The sequence below is a fragment of the Zonotrichia albicollis genome, chromosome 3 (assembly GCF_047830755.1).
Source record: "Zonotrichia albicollis isolate bZonAlb1 chromosome 3, bZonAlb1.hap1, whole genome shotgun sequence".
Classification (NCBI taxonomy): domain Eukaryota; kingdom Metazoa; phylum Chordata; class Aves; order Passeriformes; family Passerellidae; genus Zonotrichia; species Zonotrichia albicollis.
The window spans coordinates 87,739,688-87,764,770 of record NC_133821.1 but is presented as its reverse complement, the minus strand read 5'-3'; the positions used below and the strand labels follow the sequence as shown (position 1 = coordinate 87,764,770).

The 25,083-nt window shown below is 37.6% G+C and overlaps 1 protein-coding gene across 2 annotated transcripts in view; it reads right to left on the bottom strand.

Moving 5' to 3' along the window:
- The window catches only part of NBAS (NBAS subunit of NRZ tethering complex), a 163,478-nt gene extending 139,289 nt beyond the window's left edge, over nt 1-24,189 (bottom strand). The window contains exons 1-14 of one of the 2 annotated variants that reach the window (XM_074538088.1): nt 23,983-24,189; nt 19,481-19,535; nt 18,745-18,781; nt 16,969-17,046; nt 15,984-16,031; nt 14,877-14,920; nt 14,365-14,498; nt 13,551-13,684; nt 13,334-13,432; nt 9,011-9,149; nt 7,511-7,576; nt 3,889-4,017; nt 1,974-2,037; nt 523-716 (exon numbers count right to left, since the gene is read on the bottom strand). In XM_074538088.1, the coding sequence (XP_074394189.1) occupies nt 523-716; nt 1,974-2,037; nt 3,889-4,017; nt 7,511-7,576; nt 9,011-9,149; nt 13,334-13,432; nt 13,551-13,684; nt 14,365-14,498; nt 14,877-14,920; nt 15,984-16,031; nt 16,969-17,046; nt 18,745-18,781; nt 19,481-19,535; nt 23,983-24,126 (1,365 nt within the window). In that variant the 5' untranslated portion in view covers nt 24,127-24,189. The remainder of the gene's footprint in view (nt 1-522; nt 717-1,973; nt 2,038-3,888; nt 4,018-7,510; nt 7,577-9,010; nt 9,150-13,333; nt 13,433-13,550; nt 13,685-14,364; nt 14,499-14,876; nt 14,921-15,983; nt 16,032-16,968; nt 17,047-18,744; nt 18,782-19,480; nt 19,536-23,982) is intronic. The other variant, XM_005489750.4, reaches the window with a different exon arrangement.
- Between the last annotated feature and the right edge of the window lie 894 nt (nt 24,190-25,083).

Genomic DNA, 25,083 nt, shown 5'->3' with positions numbered 1-25,083 from the left:
CTGTTTTAAAGAAAATTACTGGTTAACCTGATTATCCTTTACACCCTTCTGGAATTCCACTAAAAATAAACAAAAAAATGTATCTCTTATGTGGCTCTGCCTTTACTGTGTTCCTCATGTCTAACTGAAATGTGTTCACTCTTTCTTTATGAGTCATGCATTTCAAAGTGGAAGAGGGATGGTTGCAATGCTCTTCAGAACACTAACATACAATGCAAGGTTACTGTCAACACAAATTCTTTTCTGTTGCAAGTTTCCTCTCATTGAGACTCAACATTCCAGGAATTTTGCTTCTACTATCCACAAGTTATTTAACGTTTCATCAAGTTTTTCTTAGAACAGTTAAATTGCAGCAAGTTCAGAATCCCCCTGCAATGCCCATCTACAGATAAGGAAGAAGGATCACTTCTCCTATTAGCAGTAACATCTTCTATTTTAACTCCCCTACCTGAGGATCACATACAAAAAAGCAAACTGTTATACTGCAATCCAAAAGGGTACCTGTTTGTGCACATTCCTCACCTCCAGACTTAGAAATCCTCCATCATGAGCCGAAGTTACCTGGGGAGAACTCTCAAACCATTCACAAGTCTTTCCCAGCAGGTTCCTTAATGTCTTGACTGATGACACCGTCAATGCACCAGAGCAGCGAGCAAGGATGACAGAATTATCTGCCCACCAATTTACATCTATCAATGGGTAACAGGATTCTTTATCTAAAATAAGAATGCGCCATATAAAGAAAGATAATGTTAAACCTCAGGGAAGAACAGAGGAGACTGCGATTATGAAGAAATACAGTCTAATCTAACAGATATTTATTGTTATATTTGCAACCTTGATTCACTAAGTCTGTATTTTATACCAGTTATCTTTTACTAAACCATATTTGTACTAAATAACGCTGTTGAGAACAAAAACCAAGTCACAATTACAAACATAATATATATAAATTATTTGGAAAAAAATCACAGTAAACTGATTTACTTTCATGAAAACTAACAGATTTTTCATCTATGATAAAGATCTACTTCATTACCTATCAGGCCATCCTCAACATGACAACAAACCTAATAGTAATGAAAATCAGAAAAGGCTACAGTGCTTTTGAGGACAACTAAACATATCAACATATTCAAGAGGATGTTGTTAGGAATGTTAAATTATAAAACCAAATAAACGAGAAAGTTTCTACGACTGAGGATGGAAGCTATGGCATTTCCAGTCACTGTCTTGATTATGGCAACTGGGTATTGGGATAAAAGGCTCATCAGAAAGTGGGATCATATTGCTCCCCCCGACATGTCACTTCCCTCTTCTCTGATGAAAACAACCTTTTCCCAAACAGCACTAACAAACAGGTCAGATTATTCCTTTTTTAAATAGTGCTTAACCAGCAGTGCCTACCTATGAAGGTCAGATGAATTAACCTGAAGACAGAATCACCAAAGAAAATATTACAAAGAAGCAGGAATTCTTTAATAATATAGATGTGTATAAGCAGCAGCAAATGGATCATGGAATAGATGTTGATCTCTGCATTCTTGGAACAGCCATGCAATAACCAGGTACTAAATGGCTGCTCAGACTGGCCTGAGCTTTCAAAAATAATAAGAGTGTGATGAGGTAAATCCAGTTAGAGGAAATTGCTTTAGAATTGTTTTTAGAATTTTAACTGGTACCTTTAATTTAAAGTAGCTTTCAAGATTTATTAGACATTTACAGGAAGAAAAAATGAAATCCTGTGCTAACTGAAATATCAACTTTTTTATAGCTATAAAAGCATTACTAAAAGAGAATCTGAAAAAAAAACTATTATGACAGTCATTTAGATCTACCATGCTACAAATTCAAATCATGCAATTTTGGCACCCTGACTGAGATTTAATTCAGCTATTTCAGTCCTCATGTATTTCCATTACTATTTTTAACTCCACAGTGATATAAAATAATGATCTAACTGTACTGCATACCTTTTATTTTCTTCCTTTTTTCACTAGAGAGTCTCCAGTCCGGGTTAAGCTCATCATAGCCAGGCTGAAAAAAAAAAAAAATGACATGCAAGTAACACAGAATCCGTTTATTTACTCTGTAGTTGACCCACTCATTTTTCAATTAAAATGCTCTCTACAAATTCAAACTCTTCTCAAGCATAAATATACAACTGCTACAGCACCATTGTACTTTTCCACAGACACTTAAAAGGAAAAACAAAAAAAAAACAAAAAACATAAGTCATGGCCTGACCCGCTTTAAACAGTAATCATACCCAAAAGATTTCTGAAATAAAGGTTCTCCAGCAACCAAAAGCCAAGCGTTTGCTTTTCATGTCTATACACAGGACTGCAGGCACATAAAATAATCTCCAAGAGAGTCTGTGTAGTGGTCCTGTGTGACAGTCTAGCACAGTTCTCTAGGTATTTTCTCCAGCTATTTTCAGAATTATAAAGTCCCTTTGAAGACTAGTGCAAGAAAAGCAGCAGCATTATTAACTGAGGAACCACAAGGTTCAGAATTAGGTTACAGTGCTGTTATTTTAAACATGATTTAGCAGTGACAGAAATCCTGCCCCCAAGTGCAATGCAGGGGAAGTACAGGAAGCTGAAATAACTAAAGCACATTATGCGGATAAAGCAGAAGGTGTTTTTCAGACTTGATTTTTCAGGAGAAAGAGGAGAGTCTACTAATTGAAAGTAAACATAAGGCCAGTCTAATTTAATTTCACACATATTATGAAAATACACATTATACTTGGACAGCAGTTTCACCTATAAAAAAAATTTTGAGAATAGTCAAGCATTAAATATTCCTTTATATCACCCTCAATGAATTATGAAGTCCTGAATGCTCCTTCAGAATACATATTCATTATTACTAAAACCAAGGAAAAAATACAACTCACTGTAAGTATCCTTGAGCAAAATTTGTCTTAAGTATATATTAAAAATAGAGATAAATAGATATGCATATATAGACACAGCACTCATCTCAACACTAGAACAGAAATTCTTTGAGATTTTGTTTGTTTTGGTTGCTGTTTAAAAATGCTTTTCTAAATAAGCTTGAAATTACATTTCGATCCCATTTGTTTACCCTACTTGGAACAGATATTGGTTTATATCTCATAGGTTCAGAGCATAGCATACAGTACTCCAAGTGAAAAGCCTTTCTTTATCTATTAGTCAAGAAATTAATGGGAGGAAAATCAGAACACTTCACATACTAGTGTGCATCATTTCAGATTTTTCACTTTTCAGAATGCATTTCCTCATGAAAATAAAGTTGGGTTTTTTTTCTTTGAAAACTAATTAGCTTTAAATTTCCAGTGTTTTAATTCACACAAGTCACTAAAAGTTTGCCAGTGTCTGACCAATTCCTAATGTAAGTCCTCTACTTAGTTTTGCAAATAATTCCTGCAGAAAACATCAGACTTAAGAGCAAATTGATTAAGAAAATATTCTACAGCATCATCTGGAACCAGGTATGGTAAATTTTGAGAGAGGAATACAATACACTAAGACATCCAGATTTTAGTTTCAACCAGTGAAACAAATTTTGCCATGTTAGCCTCTACTTCTCTTCTGTAGCTGCATTTCAGTCTAATGGTGTTGTAGTCTAATTCTAACAGTGTTACCTACTTGGTACCAAAATGCCTCATGAAAAATTCATTGCAAAATGATTGTTTCTTTTTCTTAATTTTTCAAGTTCATAATTTATGGGAGTAACATAGAAAGATTATAATAAGTGTAAGTATAGGGCTCTTGAAACACGGAGCTGACAGCTAACAGACAGTTACCCGAACTCCTCTCATCTCCTACAAAAACACAATTCCAGAGGAGTAGAGTAAGATAAATAATTCAAGTTTCTAAACATGTACATTCTTCTTACCTGAGCAGTTTGGTCCCATTCTCCTTGTTGTCTGAGAGATGGAATAGACCAGATCGTCAGTTTTCCTGAGAAATGAATAGCTGCCAAAAGAGCTCCATCAGGAGAAAGATTCATCTTGAAAACTCCATCCTGCCGAACATGGCATCCAAGAAAATAAACAAACATAATAAAAATATACACCAAGGAATACCCCCAAAAATTCCTCCAAATACATTTTTTTTTCTCTTTTAGGGAAACAAAAAATTTGTACAATCTTCCACCCTGAAAAGTTAACATACCTTAAATTAGAATCAAACAAAAAAACCCTTATTCTAAAAGAAAAAGGTAAGAGATCAGTTGCGACATGGAAGAATAAAAACAACCTGCATAAAGGAAGAACACTATCTTAGCATGAACAAATCTTTAGGAATGTAAACTTCTCTATCACACTGTTATATGGCAAATAAAACCTGGAAGTGCAGCATTCCTAAGAGAACACCCTGACAGCAATACAGAGCTCCTTGAAGGGAAAATCACAGGTTATTCTCTGCACAGAAAAAACATCCAGCAGCCTCAGTTTTCTACTATTCTGACTCTCTTGTCCTGATTGCTCCTTAATAGTCTTCAAGAAAGACTATGACCAAACCACAGCTTAGTACAACTCTTCCTCCTTGGGAGCAAACTTATAGGTGGGTATTATTACAAATCCAATTCTTAAATTAAAGGAAAGCAAAAAAAGAGATACAAGAAATCAGACAATAAGAGCTCTTGGAGGAGCATACTGTTCATTTCAGGACACTGAATCAAAATCCAAGAACTTTGAGTGACAACAGACCAAGTAGTAATATAGCGAATATCAGATTAAGTCCATATGGATAAATTAATTCAGCATTCGTACATTAACTTCTTTAAGGGTACAAAAATTCTCCTAGATTAAGTTTTCCATCAGCTCTGGACACTTTAGGAGGAAAAATACACTTCCTAACAAAATACCTTCTTAAGGATTCACAAAATCCAGCACATTTACAACTGGATCTGTACGCTATTTCCACAAGACACTCTAAATACACACTTAAATTTTAAAGTCAAATTTATTGACGCTGGCAATGAACGACAATTTCTGAAAATACATTTTACATTTATTCACCCCTCTCCCCTATGTTTTCAGAAAGAGCATTCATTTCTTAAAGTGTCTCATCTTCCCTGAAACACAGCAGGATACAGATTCCCAAAAATTACATTGTTCATGAAATTCTATTTTGTTAGCTCACTTTAAAAAATCTTTTAATAAAGATTCACAGTTAAATTTTTCCAAGTATGCGGCTAACCAATTTTTTTAGGCCAGCACTACTCCTCTCAGAAAATACCTCAGAAAAGCAAAGAAAGGTTAGCTGACATCCATCAATTAAGAAGTTTAAATGGCAGAATGTTACTGGTAGGTATTATTTGAAGATAAAAAATATTCTTTTCAGGTCAGTGTGTTTGTTGGGACTTCGGAGTTTTTTTACTATTATTTTTATTTTATTTCTTAGTCTTTTTAAAGTGCTAGGTATGCCAGAGAAGCAATGACAATCAAGAAATGTTTATTGTTGTACAGTGGTTTGCAGCTGTTGAGAGCACTCCTTAAATCGATGCCTAAAATGTGTTTTTAATTGAAAATAAGAGCATTAAGAGGTTTTTTTAACCCATTAAGAATTAGTTATATTAGAAAAAAATTCATATTCTCTGACTATATTCTTAGGCAGCTGCAGTACAGCACTTTCAACTGTAATTTGCCCAGGAACTTTACATGCCTTCTAATGGAACTTCTCTCTTTACAAGCTAATTTGCCTGCACAACAGACAAAGAACAAAAGACTGTTAAAGGACCCAGAAATACAGAGGTAAAATATATAACCTGTTCAGATAACTGATCAGTGGTATACATCACAGATCTTGAAAGGAAGTAAATGTTTACTCAGCAGTCAGTAATAATTCTCTGGCTGTGAGATTTAGATATTGGGTGGTCATTAACACACTCAAATTTATCACCCAAGCCCTGTTATCTATAAAAATTAATCAGTCCTTTGCCAAAGCAGGCAATGCTGCCCCTGTAAACAGCTCATCAGCTTAAGGGAACAGCAAAAGATGTTGAGAAACTCAGCAGGCTGGCACTTCACATTTCTAAAGTGTCATTTAACAACACTAAGAATCAAATCCCAGTGTAGCCAGTTCTACTATACAAGTCCTCTAGCTGCTGTGCCCATCATATTTTAAACGGGATGTTAATTTCACACTAGGAATAAAAACTATACCTTATATATTCAAGCCATAATCTCTGAAATTAGATCAAAACATTCAAGGATAAATAAGTTTCCATATTTCTTCATTAATTTAGTATTGGCAAGTGCAATGAAGTTGAAGTTTAGTACAGCTACATGCAATACAAGCTTTTCAGCTAAAAAAGCTTAAGTCAGCTTTATCTTTAGCATTCTCAGTGAAGGAAATAAAATCTCTCCCTGTTCCACCCTTGAGAAAGATTCAGAAAGATTTGTTTTCCCTTTCCAACATAGCAGGCAACTTCTTCTTTCAACCAGCCACCTAAAACATCCCAAGAATCTATTAAGGTCATTTCTAACTCAGATCAGCCATTTTTCCACTCAGAAGGACACAGAGTGAAGGTGGTAGACAGATTCTTCACAGTTCTTTCCTTGTAAAGCCAAAGAAGGGAAAACAATTTCTCTTACAAGAAGGGAACGGGGGATAGAAAAAGGAATCAAACCAAGGCTATACATGACAAGTAGACAAGAGATAAGGAAAAGCAGTACTGCATGGGAAGCTCCTAAGGCATGTAGAAGAAAGCCATGAATGTGCACCACGTACAACACTTTAGAAATACAGAAAGCACACACCTACACTTCAGCACGACATTAACACTCATTCATGGCAGAGGAGAACATAAGGTCTTACCCAGAATTTGTTAAGAATAAGTTGATTCTGATCAGCAGTTTCATTAGGCTCCTGGGAATAGAAGTCTGACCCATAATAAACGTTGGAAGCTAATAAGCAAAATGTTTCCATAGTATCTCAAAGTGTAAAAGTAAAGTCCTTGTGTCTGCCCTATTTAAGCCATAAATTATTAGTTTGAATCCACCCATTTTTTCTTTCCCACATGGTGTGAAAATTGTGGGCTGAGGTTTTTTGTTGTTTTCTAGTGAAACACATGTAGTGCAGAAGGCTGAGTTTTGTTCTTGTTCTTTGGGCATATATTTGAGAAACATCATTACAATCTACTTTCGTCTTGTAGAATATATAACACATCTAACATGGTCTGATTATCACATTCATTAACAAATAATTAGGTGGCTTCTTATACCTTCTTTTTTGAATAAGGGTTTACATTTAATATTGAACTCTACATCTCTAGACCTGTTCCTGAAACCCAGTGACTCAAGCTTCAGCAAATGAACTAAGTGGATTTTTAAGAAAACCAAGTAAGTGGCAAGCTACTCCATTTAATGCTAAAGCTTTTTGATTAATTTAATTGAATGTTAATTCCTAAGTTGCATAAATTAAAACCTACTTGCAGTCAGTCTCTCAGGTAGTCATTAACAGACAATTATGTTAGTAAAATACATTTCTGAGGTAGACCTAGATCTTAATACCTGTTCTGTTCCTCGCCTGCTGTAAAATCTTAAATTCATAATCCTTAATAATCCTCTTCTCTGTGCCTGTAAGAATAGAAACAAATCATACAATGAAAAACAATCTCCTACAGTTTCATGCGCCAAAAATTAAGTCATATTTAAAATACTAAAAAACTTTGCAAGATTCTTTAGAGGTTCTGCAGAAAGACCTTAACAAATTAGAGAGATGGACAATCACCAACCATATGAAGTTTAACAAGGCCAAGTGCCAGACTGTGTATCTGAGGTAACCCTGGCTGTGTGCAGAGACTGGGGAATGAGAGGCTAGAGAGTGGTGCTGCAGAAAGGGTCCTACTTGACAGTGAGTTGAATGAGTCAGCAGGGCTACAATATATGACAGAGATGAAGCCATCAGTGTGCCCAAAGAAAGCCATGAGGATGGTGAAGGGCCCTGAGGGGAAGCCTATGAGGAGTGGCTGAGGTCACTTCGTCTGTTCAGCCTGGAGGAGGCTGAGGGCAGAGCTCACTGCAGTTACAGCTTCTTGTGAGGGGAAGAGGAGGAGCAGACACTGATCTCTGCTCTGTGGTGACACTGACAGGACCTGAGGGAATGGCCTGAGTTGTGTCAGGGCAGGTTTAGGTTGCATATCAGGAAAAGGTTCTTCACCCAGAGAGTGGTTGGGCACTGCAGCAGCTCCCCAGGGAAGTGGCCACAGCTCCAGCCTGACAGAGCCCAAGTGGTGTTTGGACAACACTCTTGGGCACACAGTGTGACTCTGGGTATCCTGTGCAGAGCCAGGAGTTGGACTCGATGATTTCTGTGGGTCTCTTTCAACTCAGCTTATTCTGTGATGTTACTATTTTTAAACTTCCATAAGACTGCCTACTTTAAAATAATGCAAGCATAATAAAATCCAGTTTGTATAATTCTATCAACTTCAGTAGGTATACATGTCACAGAAAAGCACTCCTCATTTGCAATTAAATTAACAACTCACTTGTAATACTAAGCAGTACCTATATAAGAGTAAACATTGGAATTTATCCTGGAATATAGTAAATTTATTTCAGTATAACCAAGCTGTTACCAAATCAAACATTTACTTCTACAAGAAGCAAAAGAAATCAAGAGCTATAATTAAACTGAAATATTTATTTCAGGCGTGCTGCCTTTTGTTCTGAAGTAATAGAAGAACAAACTAACTTTTCTCCAACAAAGACAGGTAATATATCCTAATGTATAACTATGAGCAAAAAATATTGTAGCTTGGAAATTTACAGACTCCTTTCCTCTTGTTTTTGGTTTTAAAACCACAAGTGATAATTAAGAACTTAAAGTTCAAATCATACTACAGAAAAAGCAAAAATGGATGCTGTGGGAAAAAGATAACTGTTTAGACATATGTATCATGGCTTAGAAAATGGCAAAACATCCCATTAAATTCATCTTTCATAAAGAGATATTCAGTGAGCTTCCATTGACAATATTTATCCAGTAAAATGAGGAGACAAACTTACTGTTCTAACATCATCTTCATAACTAGTGACCTGTTTGTAATGGGGAGAGCCTGACAGAATTCTCCAAGCAGATATTCCACAACCAGCTGCTTTAGATACTCCATCTTCATCTGTTTCACAGCCTCCTACAAGGAGAAGTCTGTAATATATATAAAGATGCACTATGATTTCATATACTGCCACATATTTTTTAATTTTCTTAAGTCTATAGCAGTTTGCTTGGGGTAACAAAAGGCTAAATATACCAAGACACTTAACAGCCCAATAAACTTTGTGAACAAATACCCTTAAATCTAAAAAACTTCAATATCATTCAAGTAACATTTGTTATTCGTAGCATAATTCCCAACATCTAGAATACAATAAGTCTGGCCACAAGTTTGAGTTTCCTTCTTACCCTCAAAAAGGATTAAAAATTACTGCTTAAGCATATAACAAGTTCCACTCATTCTATTTAAGCATCAGATTCTCATTTACTCAGATGTACAAAAGCTACTTCTCTTTCACTGAAGAACTGAACACATTAAGGCTTGTCAATTTTGTTTTCTAAAGCCACTGTACCAATTATACATGTGCATGTAATATTTGCGTTGCATACCACAGGTGGCATTTTAAAAACTTTTACGTAAGTCTTGTAATTATTACACTAAACTTGTCATTATTACACTAAACTGTATCACAGTATTTGCCTTTGAAGCCCTTTCACCTTATTAACAAGCACTTCTATATTTAACTGATCACTACTTTGATGAAAACTTTCAGAAAAGGAGTCTGTTTGGAAGCATGATTGTAATGAATCGCCCATCAAAAGGTAAAGTATCCACAATAAAAGGCACAGCTGCAGGAGCCCAAACTCTGCCCTGGGAATGCTGCATGATCCCTTTCCCAAGGCTGCACCATTCCTGAAGTGCTCTGCCCCCAGTAGTGGCTGCCGCTCACACAGCGCAGCTCTGGCCACCTGGATGCCAAAACTACACCTCCAAAAGTCAAAGAAAGAATAAAGCAAAAAAAAAAATTCCTTCCACATTTCATCCTTTTTAAGACATCAGTAAAGCTTATTTAATAATGCCAAGCCTCCTGCTCGTCTAACTTACAGCAGGATAATTTTATACCATGGATGAATGACAAAATCGCACCATCAGGCTGGAAAAGAACCTCTGCGACCATCAAGACTCATCTATGATCAGACACTACCATGTCAACTAGACCAGCTCAAGGGATGGTGACTGCACCACTTCCCTGAGCAGTCCATTCCAATGTCTGATCACCCTTAATGTGAAAAAATTCCTCCTGATGTCCAATCTGAAACTATCTGAAACCCTGGAACAGCTTCACCCATCTTCTTCTACGCCTTCCCAGCTCCTTTGGTGAGGAGGTTGATCCCCACCTGGCTACAACCACCTTTCACATAGTTGTAGAAAGTGGTAAGATCTCTCTCAAGAGTAATGCTTTAAGTTCTCAAGAGTTTTGGTTATTCTGTGGTGTTAAGAATAACCTACAGCAGTAAAAAAGAAGTCACTTTCACTAAAAACTGCAACAGGAGACATGAATTTGAGGAAGACTAATTTTTTTTCCCTTGCACATGTGCTGTACACATAGCCCAGCCAACATGCAGCAGTTTCCAGACTTTAATCCTAGATCCTTAAACAGCTACATATTTCTGAGACCATCAGAGAATTCCTGGAAAGCCTTTGAGAAACTTCACAATGCCTGTCACTGACAGGAAGAGCTAGCTAGCATGCTTTAGAAGCTTTTATCAAGTTCTGCCCGCTGTTCCTAATCAAAGAGTGCTTTGAGCTTTTGTTCTAGATAGACACCTGATTAGCAGGGGTCAGGAACCCTTTCAGCAAAACCTGGGAAAAGACCTATGCAAATGCCAGGCCTAGAGTGCAGCATTTTGCAGAAAAAAGATGGCCAGCACCTATCTTTGTGTACGATCTAAAAAAAAATCACAGTGATGTGCTGCCAGGCTCAGTCTCCAGCATCCTCTGGAGCAGCTCCCCAGCACCTCAGAAGCCTTGACACAGACCATGCTCCTAAGGGAGGACACAGATGTGCAGGTCTTGGACTTGCAGCGACATGGCTCCAAGCAACCTCCTCTAGCTGACCCTGAGGTGAAGGGGAGTGGATTAGATGATCTAAAAGGGTTCCTCCAGCCGCAAAAACTGGCTGCTCCTGCAGTACCTCAGTTGTACTCCACGCCATAGGTTTGTACAAAGTTGGGTTGAAGATAACCAGTGTAACACCAGTCTCAAGAACAAGCTCAGTTGAGGTAATCAAAAAAACTTGATATGCCTTTCTTTACTTAGCAATTTTGGTACAAAAACTTTAAATAAATCTGAAACCCTCTAACTCCTTCATCGCAAGCCCTTCATTGCAAACTTCATACTTTAGTATCAAACACATTCTGCAGCAATTGCAGATAACCCAGAAATGACACATTCAGTTCCAGATTAGGATAGCAAAACTAGCAGCTGTTGAACCTTGGATTTGAGTTTACAAAGAGCTCACAATGAAGCAGACATTTAAGTTTTGTCAAATAAAATGCACTGTAAATTCCATCCTAGATGAAAGCAGGATCACAAGAGAACACCAGCACTAGATATCTAACTTAAGGTACATAATACTTTTCTACAACAGTAAAAGTCATCACTGGATTTTTCCAAAAGGTATACTTTCAAGTTTTCCTACAGATTCAGAAACATTCCCTACTGACATAGTCTCTTTGCAATTATCATACATCTAGCTGAAAAAATTAAGTAAATTAAGTTCTTAACTGCTGTTTTATTGAACTATAATGGGTCATGAGCAAATACACAGTAATACAGTAATGCAGTAAGTCAAGCCTTACAAGCAATGAAGAAAGATCAGTATAATTTCACCACCTGAAATTAAATGAAATGCAAGAAAGCACAAACTGACAAAGTTGAACATGTGTTAAGTGATCAAACACATTATTGAAAATTAAAATTTTGAGGCATATCAACAATTTTCTTTAATGCACAACTTTCAAGTACTTGTGTCCAACCACATCCAGGGTTTTTTGGGATAACAAGAAAGTTTCAGCAAGACTTTACCCACAAATTTACAATTCTCCAATGGCAAATTTACAAGCTTTCTACCACAGACTACATTTAAAAACAGAAAAGACTTGCATCCATCAGGGGAAAAACTCTGGTTCTTTTGTTTTCCATCCATTCCATACAATTATCCATTCTTTCAAGTGTCAAATTTTCAACTTTACTAAGCCACTCAACAGGCTGCACATAGAAGGAAATACTACAACCATTAAACCTGATCTGATGAAAGGATACGAGGGGTTAGTTCTGCTGCCTGGTCATATAGTGCTACCAAAGCTCCATAACCAATAACTATTACCTCAAAACTGTAAATTCAGTATACTGAGTAATAATTATGTGAAATCACTAAATATTAATTAAGTGGAAAGAAAAGCCATATACAAAATAATCTCTCAAAAGAATAAACTAGAAGAACATTACATCTCATTAATAATAATTTGTTTTCCTAAGATAGATATGACAGCTCATTTAATACTGAAGAATGCGAAGAAGTTTTTTCAACAGTGAGTTTCTTCTGGTAGTTTATAGCCAGGCCTAATTTCCATTTAAAAAATTACAGTGATGTAACATTGCATGTAACATTGCACTGAAAGATTCAATCCTAGAAGATCTAATACAAGAAAAATATCCAGAACAAAGTTTGGTTCCTTCAATTGAAGAGAAATAGAAACAGAGTTGCTGAGTTTATCTTGGTACATAACAAATTGATACTAATAAAGTAGACCCATTTTTAGCATATATAATAGGCTAACCAGGATTTATTTCAGTTACATTGGGTACAATGAGCTCGCCAGTAAGTCCAGCAATGAATTCCAGACAGAAAAACAAAACAAAATGCAACAAAAAAAAAAACCTAAAAAAAATCCCAAAACAAACAAAAGAAAAAAATAAGAGAAAAAAACCCCTAAATTTACCCTTCAACATTACCCATCTTTCATCACATTCAGAAACCTCTTTTGAACCTATTCCTGACATTCTAAAAAGTGCATGTTGCTTATGCAAGGCACTCAAACAGAAAAGGACATAACTTTACTAATGGAATAATGAAAGTCAAGTGAGATGAACTAAGGTTCCTCTTTCATAGTAGAAGGAGACATGACTTGTTATCACTGATGCCCTAAATACGAATTTTAGCAGGAATAGATTTTTCTCCCCCTCCCTATCGAACACACTTCAATGCTTATTTTGCCACTTTTTATTCATCATTTACATACCAATGTCAAGTAGCAAACAGAACACTTACCTGTGACCAGGATGATAAATGACAGTTGTTATCCCATGGGCATAGTGGCTGCCAAAGCTGAAACTATGACTTTCTTGAAAGCTTTGATTTGTTCCAACACTAGGTATGCCGGGAAAAAAAAATATGCATTACTTCAGATTTATTTTCTTTAAAGAGTAGAAAGAATTTCTCTGAAGTTCACTGTGGCATCTCAAAGCAAGTCAAAATTTATGCCTACCTCACAAGGTAACTTCTCAATTCTCCACGGTAATTAACAACAAGGAGCTCAGCTGACCACTGGGCACTTGCTTTGTATTCTAGAAAGATCAATCCAGCAATAGCGTAACTCAGATCGCCTGGAAAACTTGCTGTCTTTACCCAAAAATGAGGGCAGACATTGGGAGAGAAAGGGGATTTTTAAAAAAGTGTCTCTGTTACTGAAAGAACTAGAAAGTTAAATTAACTATATTGTATTTAAAAAATAAAGTTTCAGTTAAAACTAAATACATTTTCTTTTATCTTGATTATCAAGAAATCGTATTGTTACAATGTTTTCAAAGACAATATATTGAGGAAACACACTTGAGCCACCTTCACAAACCAGTTCAATACACCCTTAGAACATGCAAAATAGAAAATATATTGTGTGGGGCCTGTCAACAGCAATTATCTAATATTGTACCAAGCAAAGTACTTTGGCAGAAATATTTATTGGTTTACAATTTGACTCTGCATATAAAGTCCAGATTTATTATCTATTAACACAAATTGTGGTGATTCCATACTTCCACTGTCTGATGCACCTACAGATGTACCACAACTTAGGACAGATGTACCCTTTTATGCTGTTGTAAAGGTTACACATGATTTTTGTTGATCCTATAGTGGATGTATTATAGTAGAACTTTTTACAGTCCATTTCTGTGTGGTATTCAGTGTAAGCATTTATAACAAACTAAGCCATGATTTTAAAAAGGTCAAAAAGTGGAAATTATCCATGATCCTTAAAAAAAGTTCTACTATATTGGTATTTAACCCAAGAGAGCACATACCGGTGAAATGACCAAAAGCTCACTACCCATCAGGTCAAACACCCTGACTGTTCCACTGCTTTCAGCATAAGCAAGTAATGTACAATCATGACTCCATGCCACTCTCCTCCACTGAGGGTTAGGATCCTTTGGCACTATGAAAAAAGAATAAAATTATTAATAAAAGCAAAAAATAAATATAATTCCTTAAACAGAACAAAAAGCCAATTGCATCAAAAAATGCAGGGGGCTTACCAGCATTACAAGCTTTTCTCAGAGGAGGGGAAAGAAAGAAAAACCATGTATGTCTCTCAGAGCCATTAGTTCTAACTATAATTTCATTGCAAATTCAGGTTTCATATCTTCAGTATAGAAAGAAGTGGCAGAGAGAGGGTAACAGAGCTAGTCACAAAGAAAAATTATTAAGAGATTCTTTCCAATGATTTTAAGAAGGTAAAGTAAACCAACACCACCATTTAGCAATGTATGAATAACAATGATGACACTAAGTAATAATGAAGAGGTTGCCATACCTTGACATTTTCCAACTATGGATACAAAGTCATCTTTCGCAGACCTGCAGAAATAACACTCATATAAATTTAGATACAGAAAATTGAACAGTGGGTTTTTTTGTAACAGAACACTATAAAAATATTCCAAATGCACAATTCAAAGGCCTGCATGCCTCTAACTACTTGTTAAAAAAAGCAGATAGTAACTTTCACCCTCCAGGCAGCTACAGTAACTAAGAACAGTATTTTAGATACTGTCCAACTGCATAAATACCAACATCTCTCATTTATTTGTAATGCTGTACCAAATAGGACAGCACCATCTCAGTGCTTCATATAACTTTAGAAAAAAAAAAAAAACAACCTAGTCAGTATTCTCTAGGTTACAATTTTAGAAACAATGCAAGAATATAGTTACATTAATACAGCTGAAACACAAGATTTATTTTATAGTCTTTAAGCTGACGTTTATGGTGCTCACACCACTTTTGATTGAACAATTTTCATACACTTGCTTCTTTTACATATAAATGGAAGGTCTGACCTTCTAGCAAATGGATTTTTGTGAAGCAAGTAAACACACTCAATCAAGATCTGTTCTACAGCTAAATGTGCTCTTGAACTGGCAAAGGAGAGCTTGTTCTTAAGAGAGCACAAGAAAAGGGAAAGCATCAGTCTTTACAGCAATCCACACCACTTGTAAAATAAGGTGAAGTATTATACATGCCAGCTACTCCAAGAGAAGAACACTAGGTACTAGCTCCCATTTATTAAGGGAGAATTTCTAGAGGGGGCAGAAAGGCAAAGGTTAGAAAGACCATCATTTGTGCTGAGTGCTTTTGAGGATCTTGATTGTTTTTCTTTCACATATTGAAAACAGAGAGAGATATAAATATATACTTATATCAACACATCTGTTATAATTGAAGGAGTCAAGGACATTTTATGTTGGGTTTGGATTTTGGTTTTTTTAGGCTCCTGGTTCTACAATCATTCCATGGATAAATTTCACAATATATAACATTGCAAAACAAAAAAAAGAAATCTGTAGAAGTATTGCTAGCAAATGACCAGAAACACTTTGTCAGAACTCCAGAGCTGAAGTAACAGATAATACTAAGTTACCTGATTTCTACACATTGGTCTTGAACAACTGCCAACAATTTACCATTGCTGAAAGAAAAAACAGATGTGAAAGTTCATTTAAAGTCCACTCCTTACAGAATGTGCATCAGAGTCCTAGGTACTTTTCTCTATGGTAAGATATAAATTGCCTCATTTAAAAATTAAAAAATATTAAAATAGGAATTATCAGATTTTTATTAAAAATCAAATATCCACGCTATGATATTGCTTTCATTTCAGAGAAATCTATCTGCCACTCCTTTCCAGCAGCACTAAGAAAACAGCACAAGGTCTAAAATCCCACTGCATGAGAGATCATAGACACATGTTGCTTATAGATAATTTTACAACAGCAATGTACACAACTATGTGTTGCTTTATCTGGTATAAACAACTATCATAATTCACTAAGTTAGGTGTCTTTGCATACAACATAAACTAAAACCTTCCCTACTACCTTCATGTAACCATGTCACTGAACCATTTTTCTATGCTTACTTTTAAAAGCCAGTGATCTCACTGATGCTGCTAAAATTCCTGCAGAACAGTTGGTTCTAGCCTTGGAACTCTCACTTCTCTGTGTACGCAACAGCAGACAAGTCTTGAAGGTATGCATTCACTTTCCACAAACATAAATTGCTTATTTTAAAATTATATATCCTGCCAAGTTTTAAGTCTTTAATCAACCAAATTCAGGACTTGAATTTGAAAATGACTGCACTGCAAGTCACTTTGCCCCAAAAGCCAGACAGACATTCAGCCCTGAGTGAGAGGGGCACTAACTGAAGGGAAGCAGGTAGAAGCCCCTAGGCAGCACACGGAGGCCACCTGTGAGAGCCTCCAGTATTTCCCTTAAACAGAAAGAAAAGCATATCTTTAGCACAATACCAACTCAGTATATGGCTGAGTGGGGATGGTGGGGGAGCAGAGGAAGCATTAATACATTCACTCCTGGCAGAAATGGCAAAGCATGGGAGCTGGTTACCTTGCAAGTACGAGGTGCCAGTTGATCTGCTTACTAACCAGGCGAACCAGTCCAGTGGGCAGAGAAAACTTTGCAGGGCTGAAATACCAAAACCATCAGGATCAGTCAGAACACACAGAGAACCAATGCAGCACCTGAGATACACACACCACATAAGTCAGCTTCAAGGCACCCATCAGTTACCTGAGAGGGTTTGCAACTGAACACGAATCAACACTGCACCCTGCCAACGACAAAGGCTAACAACAGCCTTGTTTTTACTAACAGAACAAAACTGCATATTAAGGAAACTGATCATTCATTTATCATTATTTACAATCTGCCACCAGCCCATTTTGCTACACCCACTGAAAGAAGAATACCAGCAAACAGGAGGGGCACCAAGATGATCAGGGGACTGGAGTACTTGCCCTACAATAAATCAGACGCTGCTGGAATTTTGTTTAGCCTGAAGAAGAGAAAGCTTCAGGGTGGCAAAACGGCAGCATTCTCACTGATACCAGGAAGATGGGAGCAACAGAGGTGCATGGCTGGAACATAAGAAACTATGACCAACCCTTTGGAGGACTTGGAAATGCTGGGGTAACAGTTGGACCCAATGACTGTAAAGGTCCTTTCTAACCTAAATGTCTCTGTAATTTCAAAACCAGGGAGGGTCCAAGATGACATTCAGAAGAATTTTTTTTCACCATGAAGACAGTCAGGCACTTGAACAGGCTGACCAGAGACTCTCTGGGGTCTCCATCCTTTAACCTTTCCAGGACCTAGCTGGACAGAGCCGCAAGGAATTCAGTCGGAATTCAGTGTTCTCCTGCATTTAGTGGACTTTAACCTAGAGGCCTCTCAAGATCCCTCCAAAACTCTTTTATCAAATACATGAAAATGGCAACTAGAATAAATTATAAAAGCTTGAAATTAGTAAAGCTTAAAATTTTAACTATGACTACGGGACGGAGGGAAGAAAAGTAGGTGAATTCTGTTTACAACTGAGTTCATACAACTAGACTCACATGACCGTATGTTGCCCATAAACATCAATCCCTCATGAGGAAAGGAGTGGGGGGCAGTAGGTGCACAAAAATAAAGCAGAACACTAGCAATAGGGAAAACAGCATTCCCTGCCAAATTCAAGTACAGTACTGTTTCACAGGAAGTCACATTAATGTCCCTTTCCACATAACAGATTATCCTTTAAAACAGGAAACTGTTATCTTCAAACCTGCTGAGCAATATAATGACTGATTTTCCAGAAACATTGTACTTACCCCAATAAATTTCTGGGACCATTTCATGACTTTTTGAATCAAAACTTAAATTTATAAATGGCATGAGTGCTGCTCAAACAGTTACCATGCTGTTAGTATGAGTTTTAATTGTCAAAGAAAGAAAATTCAAAATTATTACTCCAAAGGAAGAAAACCCTGTCATGACATCATATCTGTCAATGAGGCTTAAGAAAAAACCTCACAACAGCTTCCTTTGCAGTATCTCAGCTGGGAGTGGAAAGGACAAATATGTGTTTGGAGAAACCTGTTCCAACTGCAATATTACTTCAGCTTCTGATAAAAGCACAAAGTCAAACTAGTACATACCACTCTTCTTCCATTTAGACTTCAGCTGCAACTCAATTTATGAAAAGTGGGTATTCTAAGCATTCCTTGGACAATATTCTAAACAAGTGTTCAGTTTTACTCCCATAAGGAATTACTTTCCATCAAATCAAAAAGCTATAAAAATATTACCAAATATTTTTTGCAGCATTCTTGTAAAACCTACCTGTACCAGATGTACCGAAGCAAAAATAATGCAGGACCTATAATGGAAAGAGGTAGAAATTACATCTCTAGTAGTCTTAAAACCCACTCCAGGTTACTGCACAGGGAATCTCAAATTCTCATTAAAGAAAAAGGTATTGACGGAAAAATCCTTTATACTTGGACAACGAATTCTTATGTTAGAATAAATGCAAACGCCAAATAAAAAACAAACTAAACAAACAAAAAAAACCAATCTACTGCACACTTTTTTAAATTCTAAGAGAAATTCCCACTGGATGAAAATACAGTTCAGTCTCTGCCATTTAACACTTGGTTTATGCAATGAAATATCATCAGAATCTAAAACTTCCTCATAGAACTAACAGACAACCCAGTGCAAAGCACGTTAAGAGTTGGAAAAAAAAATTGCTCAAATACAAACACAAAAAAAGCTCTGCAAAACAAGCTCTACAAGAAATTAACAAGCTCTGCAAAACACAGATCTTGTTAATTTCTAAGATGTATGGTTTATTAGTTTGTCCCAACAAGCTAATGGAGACAATAATGCTCACAAAATTGAATAAAAATAACACAGCCATGTTCAAAATCAGAAAACATCGTCCTGAAAACACACGCTGTATTCTACTTCCATTACTACTTCCATCATTAGGCACTCTAAAGAGCAGAAATTTTAAAACTTACAAGCAATCCACACAGTCTTAGAAGGCATGAAGGCAGGAACATGTAATATTTACCTGCAATTGCTCTAGAGATGATAAATGATGCACCATGTGTTCGGTTGCCTCTTGGCTGAAATTACAATAATAATCATCAGACAGCATGTCACACATTTTAACTTAAATACAATACTCATACATACATTCACTGATTAAGTTTAAGTTGGCTCCTAGCCTTCAAGTTCCTTATGTATTTTCTATTACTCACCACTTCATATAATGTCTACTTTAACTGCATAAGCTGAAACAGGTAATAATGCCAAATCATTTAAATGCCAAGATGCAATAAACAAAATGTGCCACAGATTGTCTTTTGATTCAGCTTTGACTCAATCTTTGGGTAGTAACAAAAGACATTGCCTTCTGATTATGTTCTCCTGTAAGCTATTATAAAGCACTCTTTTTATGCCAAATAAATGCCACAATGATCTGTAATGCCTAGCAGTCAAAGTACTTAGAGTGCAACATATTATGCTAATATCTAAGTGCTAAGCTACCTAAAGATTGCTCATGAAAGTTTCAGAAACATCAAGAAAAACAAACTATTTCTGAAAAAAAGGCCCTTTTTACATCAATTTGTACTATGCAATATGGCCACTCAGATAACCACCTATACTCCATAGCACCTCACACAGCCTTTCCACCTGCCCTGCTCTACTTTAGGCAAAGGGAGCAATTTCAGTCACTACACAAATGAAAGCACTCTTCAAACACAGAAAAAAGGAATACAAAACAACACAGGGTATATATTCTTATCTGTAAGAGGAGATAAAATCATTTGCCAGTAAGAAGCAGGAAAAAAGATACAAAACTGAGAACAAGGATAACCAATAAGGAAGGATCCACAAAACAAATCCTAAAAATAAGCAATCGTGCTTATACCTTTCTAATGAGAATATTAGAGCACCACAAACTGAGCATTAGAGTAGGCAATGACTGAATTTTCTCTTCCATTCAAGATAAAATACATAGACCAAATTTCTCATTAACTGAAATATTCAGACCTCACCAAGTTACAAAGCAGTAAACACTGAAAGACATACAAATTTATCAACATTCTGCAGTATGTCAATGCTTAAAAAATAATATTTGTGCTCCCAAATTTAAATTATTAAAGTAAAGATTAGTTTTCCAGGCAAAGTTGCCAATCCATAAACAGTCTTTCAAATAACCAGGCTGTCATCTCACAGCATGTAAGAAGCAAACACAGCTGTACTAATAGATAACATTCCACATTCAGGTTGATCAGCCAGGAAATAACAAGGCATTGCAGTAAAATAAGCGAGAGCATAAATTATTTCTTACAGCTACCCTAGTACTTCAGGGAGACCTGCAATTTCCTAGGGACATTAAAAGCAGAGCTTGTTAAAAAGTTTTTGGTTTATGAGGAAGTTCCCAGTAAAAAACATTTCCTAAAACTGCTTATATCTCTTTAGAATTTTTTTTAATATTTAAAGTGTCTGCTCCTGAGCCTAAACTACAGACTGCTATTCCACACATCTTCAAAACTCTGCAAAACTGATTTACTATTATATCCTGAAGACCTGAACTTTACTTTTTATAGTATATTCTTATCATTTCAGCTATAGCAGTGGTTACCAGATATGCTGTAGTTCTTTTTCAATTAATTCCTTCTTGGGAAAACAATTTCAACTTCTTCTCTACAGCATTCCAGAAATAAAATCTAAGTAACTTTCTTGCTGACAAGACACCCACTTAGTTTTGGATTTTCTTCCATACTCTGCAAGTTTACTGGGGGGACAGCAGTTGGTGAGTGTTGGGGAAATCTCAAAACATCAGACTGTAATGAAAAAAAAAAAAAAAGAAAAAAAAAAAAAAACAAACCACAAGACCAGGTGAAACATTTTGGAAAATAAATTGAAGAAGAGAGTGCAATCAGCCTTTATTTCCATAAATCATTTCACAAGTCTTCTCTTGCAACCTTGCCCACAGCCGCTGCCTCATTCACTATTTTCATGGATCTACTATTCAGTAATTCCTTTTATTCTCATTATATATATATATATCAGTGTTCTCAAACAGTGCATTATATACAATGGCATCAACATCCTGAACATGGACTGCTTAATTTCCACACCACTCTCCTCTCTGCTGAAGTCAATTCCTTGTGTGTTTCCTTCACAAATAACTGCTATAACCCTCCCTGCCCCTCCTCTTCTTCCCTCAAAAAAGCTCTTACTCGAACACTCAGTACAGGTGAATGACAATACTGACAAGAATTAAAATTAAAGCAAATTTGAGCATTCAGTCTAAGAGATCCATGCCAGTTTCAACAATGTCTTGAATGTAACATGATTTCACATGTTCATCACAAGACTCATCTTCCAATAATTAGAGCTGTAAGTTCTAGTACTCTGCAATTAAAAATTAATCATCCTAAATGAAATAAAAGAAAAAATAAAGTCAATAAATACCTGTAAAACTTTAAGGTCTGGCTTTGTTGCCTAAATTACTGCATTGGAAGACAACTAATTTAATTTCCCAGTAGAGCATTCAACTTTCTTTCCCTTTCTACCATTCCTTACCTCATTTATTCCAAAAGATTCAGTTCTACAAGAAAGTAGGGTGTGATTTTTTTTCCAAACAATGTGAAAAAACAGGATTAAAAGAGACAGATGTTCCAAAGGGAAAGCCACCTAAGGACACTTAGTGGCTTAGGACAATCAACTAAGTAATATCACTGTTAAGACACCTTAAGGCAAAAACTGACTCATACTGACAAAATAATCTGTTTGCCTATGTTGTCAGCATAAAATCAATTTCCCACTAAAATGGTAAAAAGACTATCAGAAGTGTCCTTGAGTACTGACAATTTCCAAGAAGAATGTAAATCCAAGCAAACTATACAGCATAGTATTTTCAAACCTTCCAACTTCTGCTATTGAAAACAAGTATTATCTTTAAAATAAACAGGCAAGAAATACCAAGTTTAAAATAACCAGCACCATCTGCTTGAGCTGACAAGCAGAACTCAACAATGCTTAGAAATTCTGACTGCCAGGGCAGATGAGGACCCTGGGACTGTGGTTACACAGTCACTTTAAACTGCATCCCCACATGCTGCCACTGAAGGGAGGCGTCACCTCACTGACATACCATTCACAGCCCCCTTGGTACCTACAGGGTATTAAAGGGACCACTTCGCAAAAGGAGATGAAACAACACGGTTGTGTCTCAGACCAATCACTTCTTTAATCAACTTACCGTACAACCTCAAGAACACTAATGGCGGCAGAAAAGGCACTTGTCAGAAATGTGCTCCCTTAACAGGGCTGTAGAACCACAGCCTTGTGTCATCATACCTACGTCCTCCTCATGGTTTGCAACAGGAAAATTGTTTCCATATGCTACTAAAAACAAAGACTACTTACCATTTCTCAACACAGTCGAATTAAAATAGGTGCAACTATCAATTATCTGCACAAATAACCTATTAAGCTAATGAATGGTAATAGTGCAGTCATGTTTTCCAAACACCCATACCTGTTGCTGCAACTGAGGATTTACAAATCAAAAGCAACAACAACAAAAAAATCTTTCTGATAAATGAAAACCTATTTTTTTGAGCATGGCTCTAGTAATTTTTAACAGGTGCATTCTTCCACTTGTGATGCTTTTACATCTTTTCTGTTCAGTTGTTCTCATTAAGCACAAAACTTTGTTAAAATGTTTCTATCACCAATTTTCAGGGGGAAATGTATTAAAAACTCCAGTGGACTTAAAAGCCACTACAAGAAAGAAATAAAAACACATTGTTTGCATCCTTTATATCCAAGTCAGACAAGAGCAGACATAGAAGCAGCAAGCTCAGCACATTGCAGCGGAAAACATGAAAAAGGTAAGATGAAAGAGCTTCTCAGCCCTTCTAGTGACCTGGGAAGAAGAGCTAGAAATAACTAAAAACCTGCAGTACAAGAACAGTGTTTTGTGATTTCTTAAGTGTTAGCTTAAAAAATCAGAAATGGATATCTGTGCTCGTTGCGTACATAAAAGTGAAATATTTTTCCCTTTACCCCACTCCTGCAAATAGAGACAGAACTGTACTGATACAGGAGTCCAGAGAGAGGATATAATTTTCCTCATACAAGGTAAACTCAACGAAGGTCCTATATTCACCAGCACAGACTCCACATCTCTTTGCACAGCAGTTTTTAGAGATGACACCTGGACATCAGTCACCACAGTTGAATGCTGGGTTTGAGCTTGTGCCAGCTCAACAGTAAAACGCGATATACACTGTTCAATAAGCAAGAAACACTTCAAGGCATCCCAGGTGGCACAAGCCACGGTGGGAATTAAGTGACACAAAGGCACAAGGGGACAATGGTCGCACCAACACGCCGTGTGCCCGCCAGGAGCAGCGCGGCCCTTCCGCTGAGCCGCCCCGCAGGCACCGGCGCATCCCCGCAGCCCCCGGGGCGCCGCCGCCTCCCCGCCCGCGCCAACGTGGCCGGGCCGGTCCCCTCCCCCGCCCGCGGCCGTGCCGCGGCCACGCGCACCTGCACCTCCGTCTCCGGAGGCCACTCGGTGTTGACCAGCAAGTCGTACAGGATGTTCTCCTCCCCGTCCTCCGCCTGCTCGCCGGCGCCGGCCATGCCGCGCTCCCGGGACGCCCCGCCGCTGTCCCCGCCGGTGGCGGCCATGCCGGCCCGGGCCGTCCCGCCCTCCCCGTGCCGCCACGGCGACGGCGCCCGGCGGGGGCCAACCCGCTCCGCCTTTAACTCGTGCGGCGCCGGCCCGGAGCGGGGAACGCCCGGTGCAGCCGAGACCTCGGGATATGGATCGTGCCCTTACCGAATAGGGGCAAAAAGTGGGGGAAAAGGCAAAAGGTGGATTTCTCGCAAGTGGTTCTTGCGGCTTTAATGGTGCTACGTAGGACTTCTAAGTATTTCAGTCCTACGAGTTACAGTTCCTAGCGTTCAGCTCTCTCAAGCAGATAAACTTGTTTGTAAGTCTAGGCCCCTCACATCAGGAAGGGCATTGAGGGGCTGGAGTCTGTCCAGAGAAGGGCAGGGAGCTGGGGAAGGCTCTGGGGCACAAATCTGATGAGGAGCAGCTGAGAGAGCTGGGGGTGTTTGCCTGGAGAAAAGCAGGCTCAGGGGAGACCTTAACACTCTGAACAACCACCTGAAAGGCGGCTGGAGCTAGGGCAGTTTGGTCTCTGCTCCCAGGCAAGAAGCAATGGGATGAGAAAACAGGCTTAAGCTGTACCAGGGGAGATTCAGGTTGGACACCAGGAAGGATTTATTCACAAAAAGAGTTGTTAAACATTGAAATGGGCTGCCCAGAAAGTTGGTGGAGTCACTGTCCGCCGAGCTGTTTAAGGGAGGACGGGACGTGGCACTCAGTGCCATGGTCTGGTTGACCAGGTGGTGTTCCATCACAGGTTGCACTCAATTATCTCAGATATCTTTCCCAACCTGGTTCTGTGAAATAATTATGAAAGAACTGATGTTTCAGCCTCTTTCCTGCGACTTTATAAAGCATTTGTAAAATAGAAATAAAATTACTTCACGCCCTGACACTTCTGCTCCTGCAGTCTAATTTTCTCTTGTGTTAGTAAGCTCTTGTAGGCAACTGTGTATCCTAGAATTAGGTTA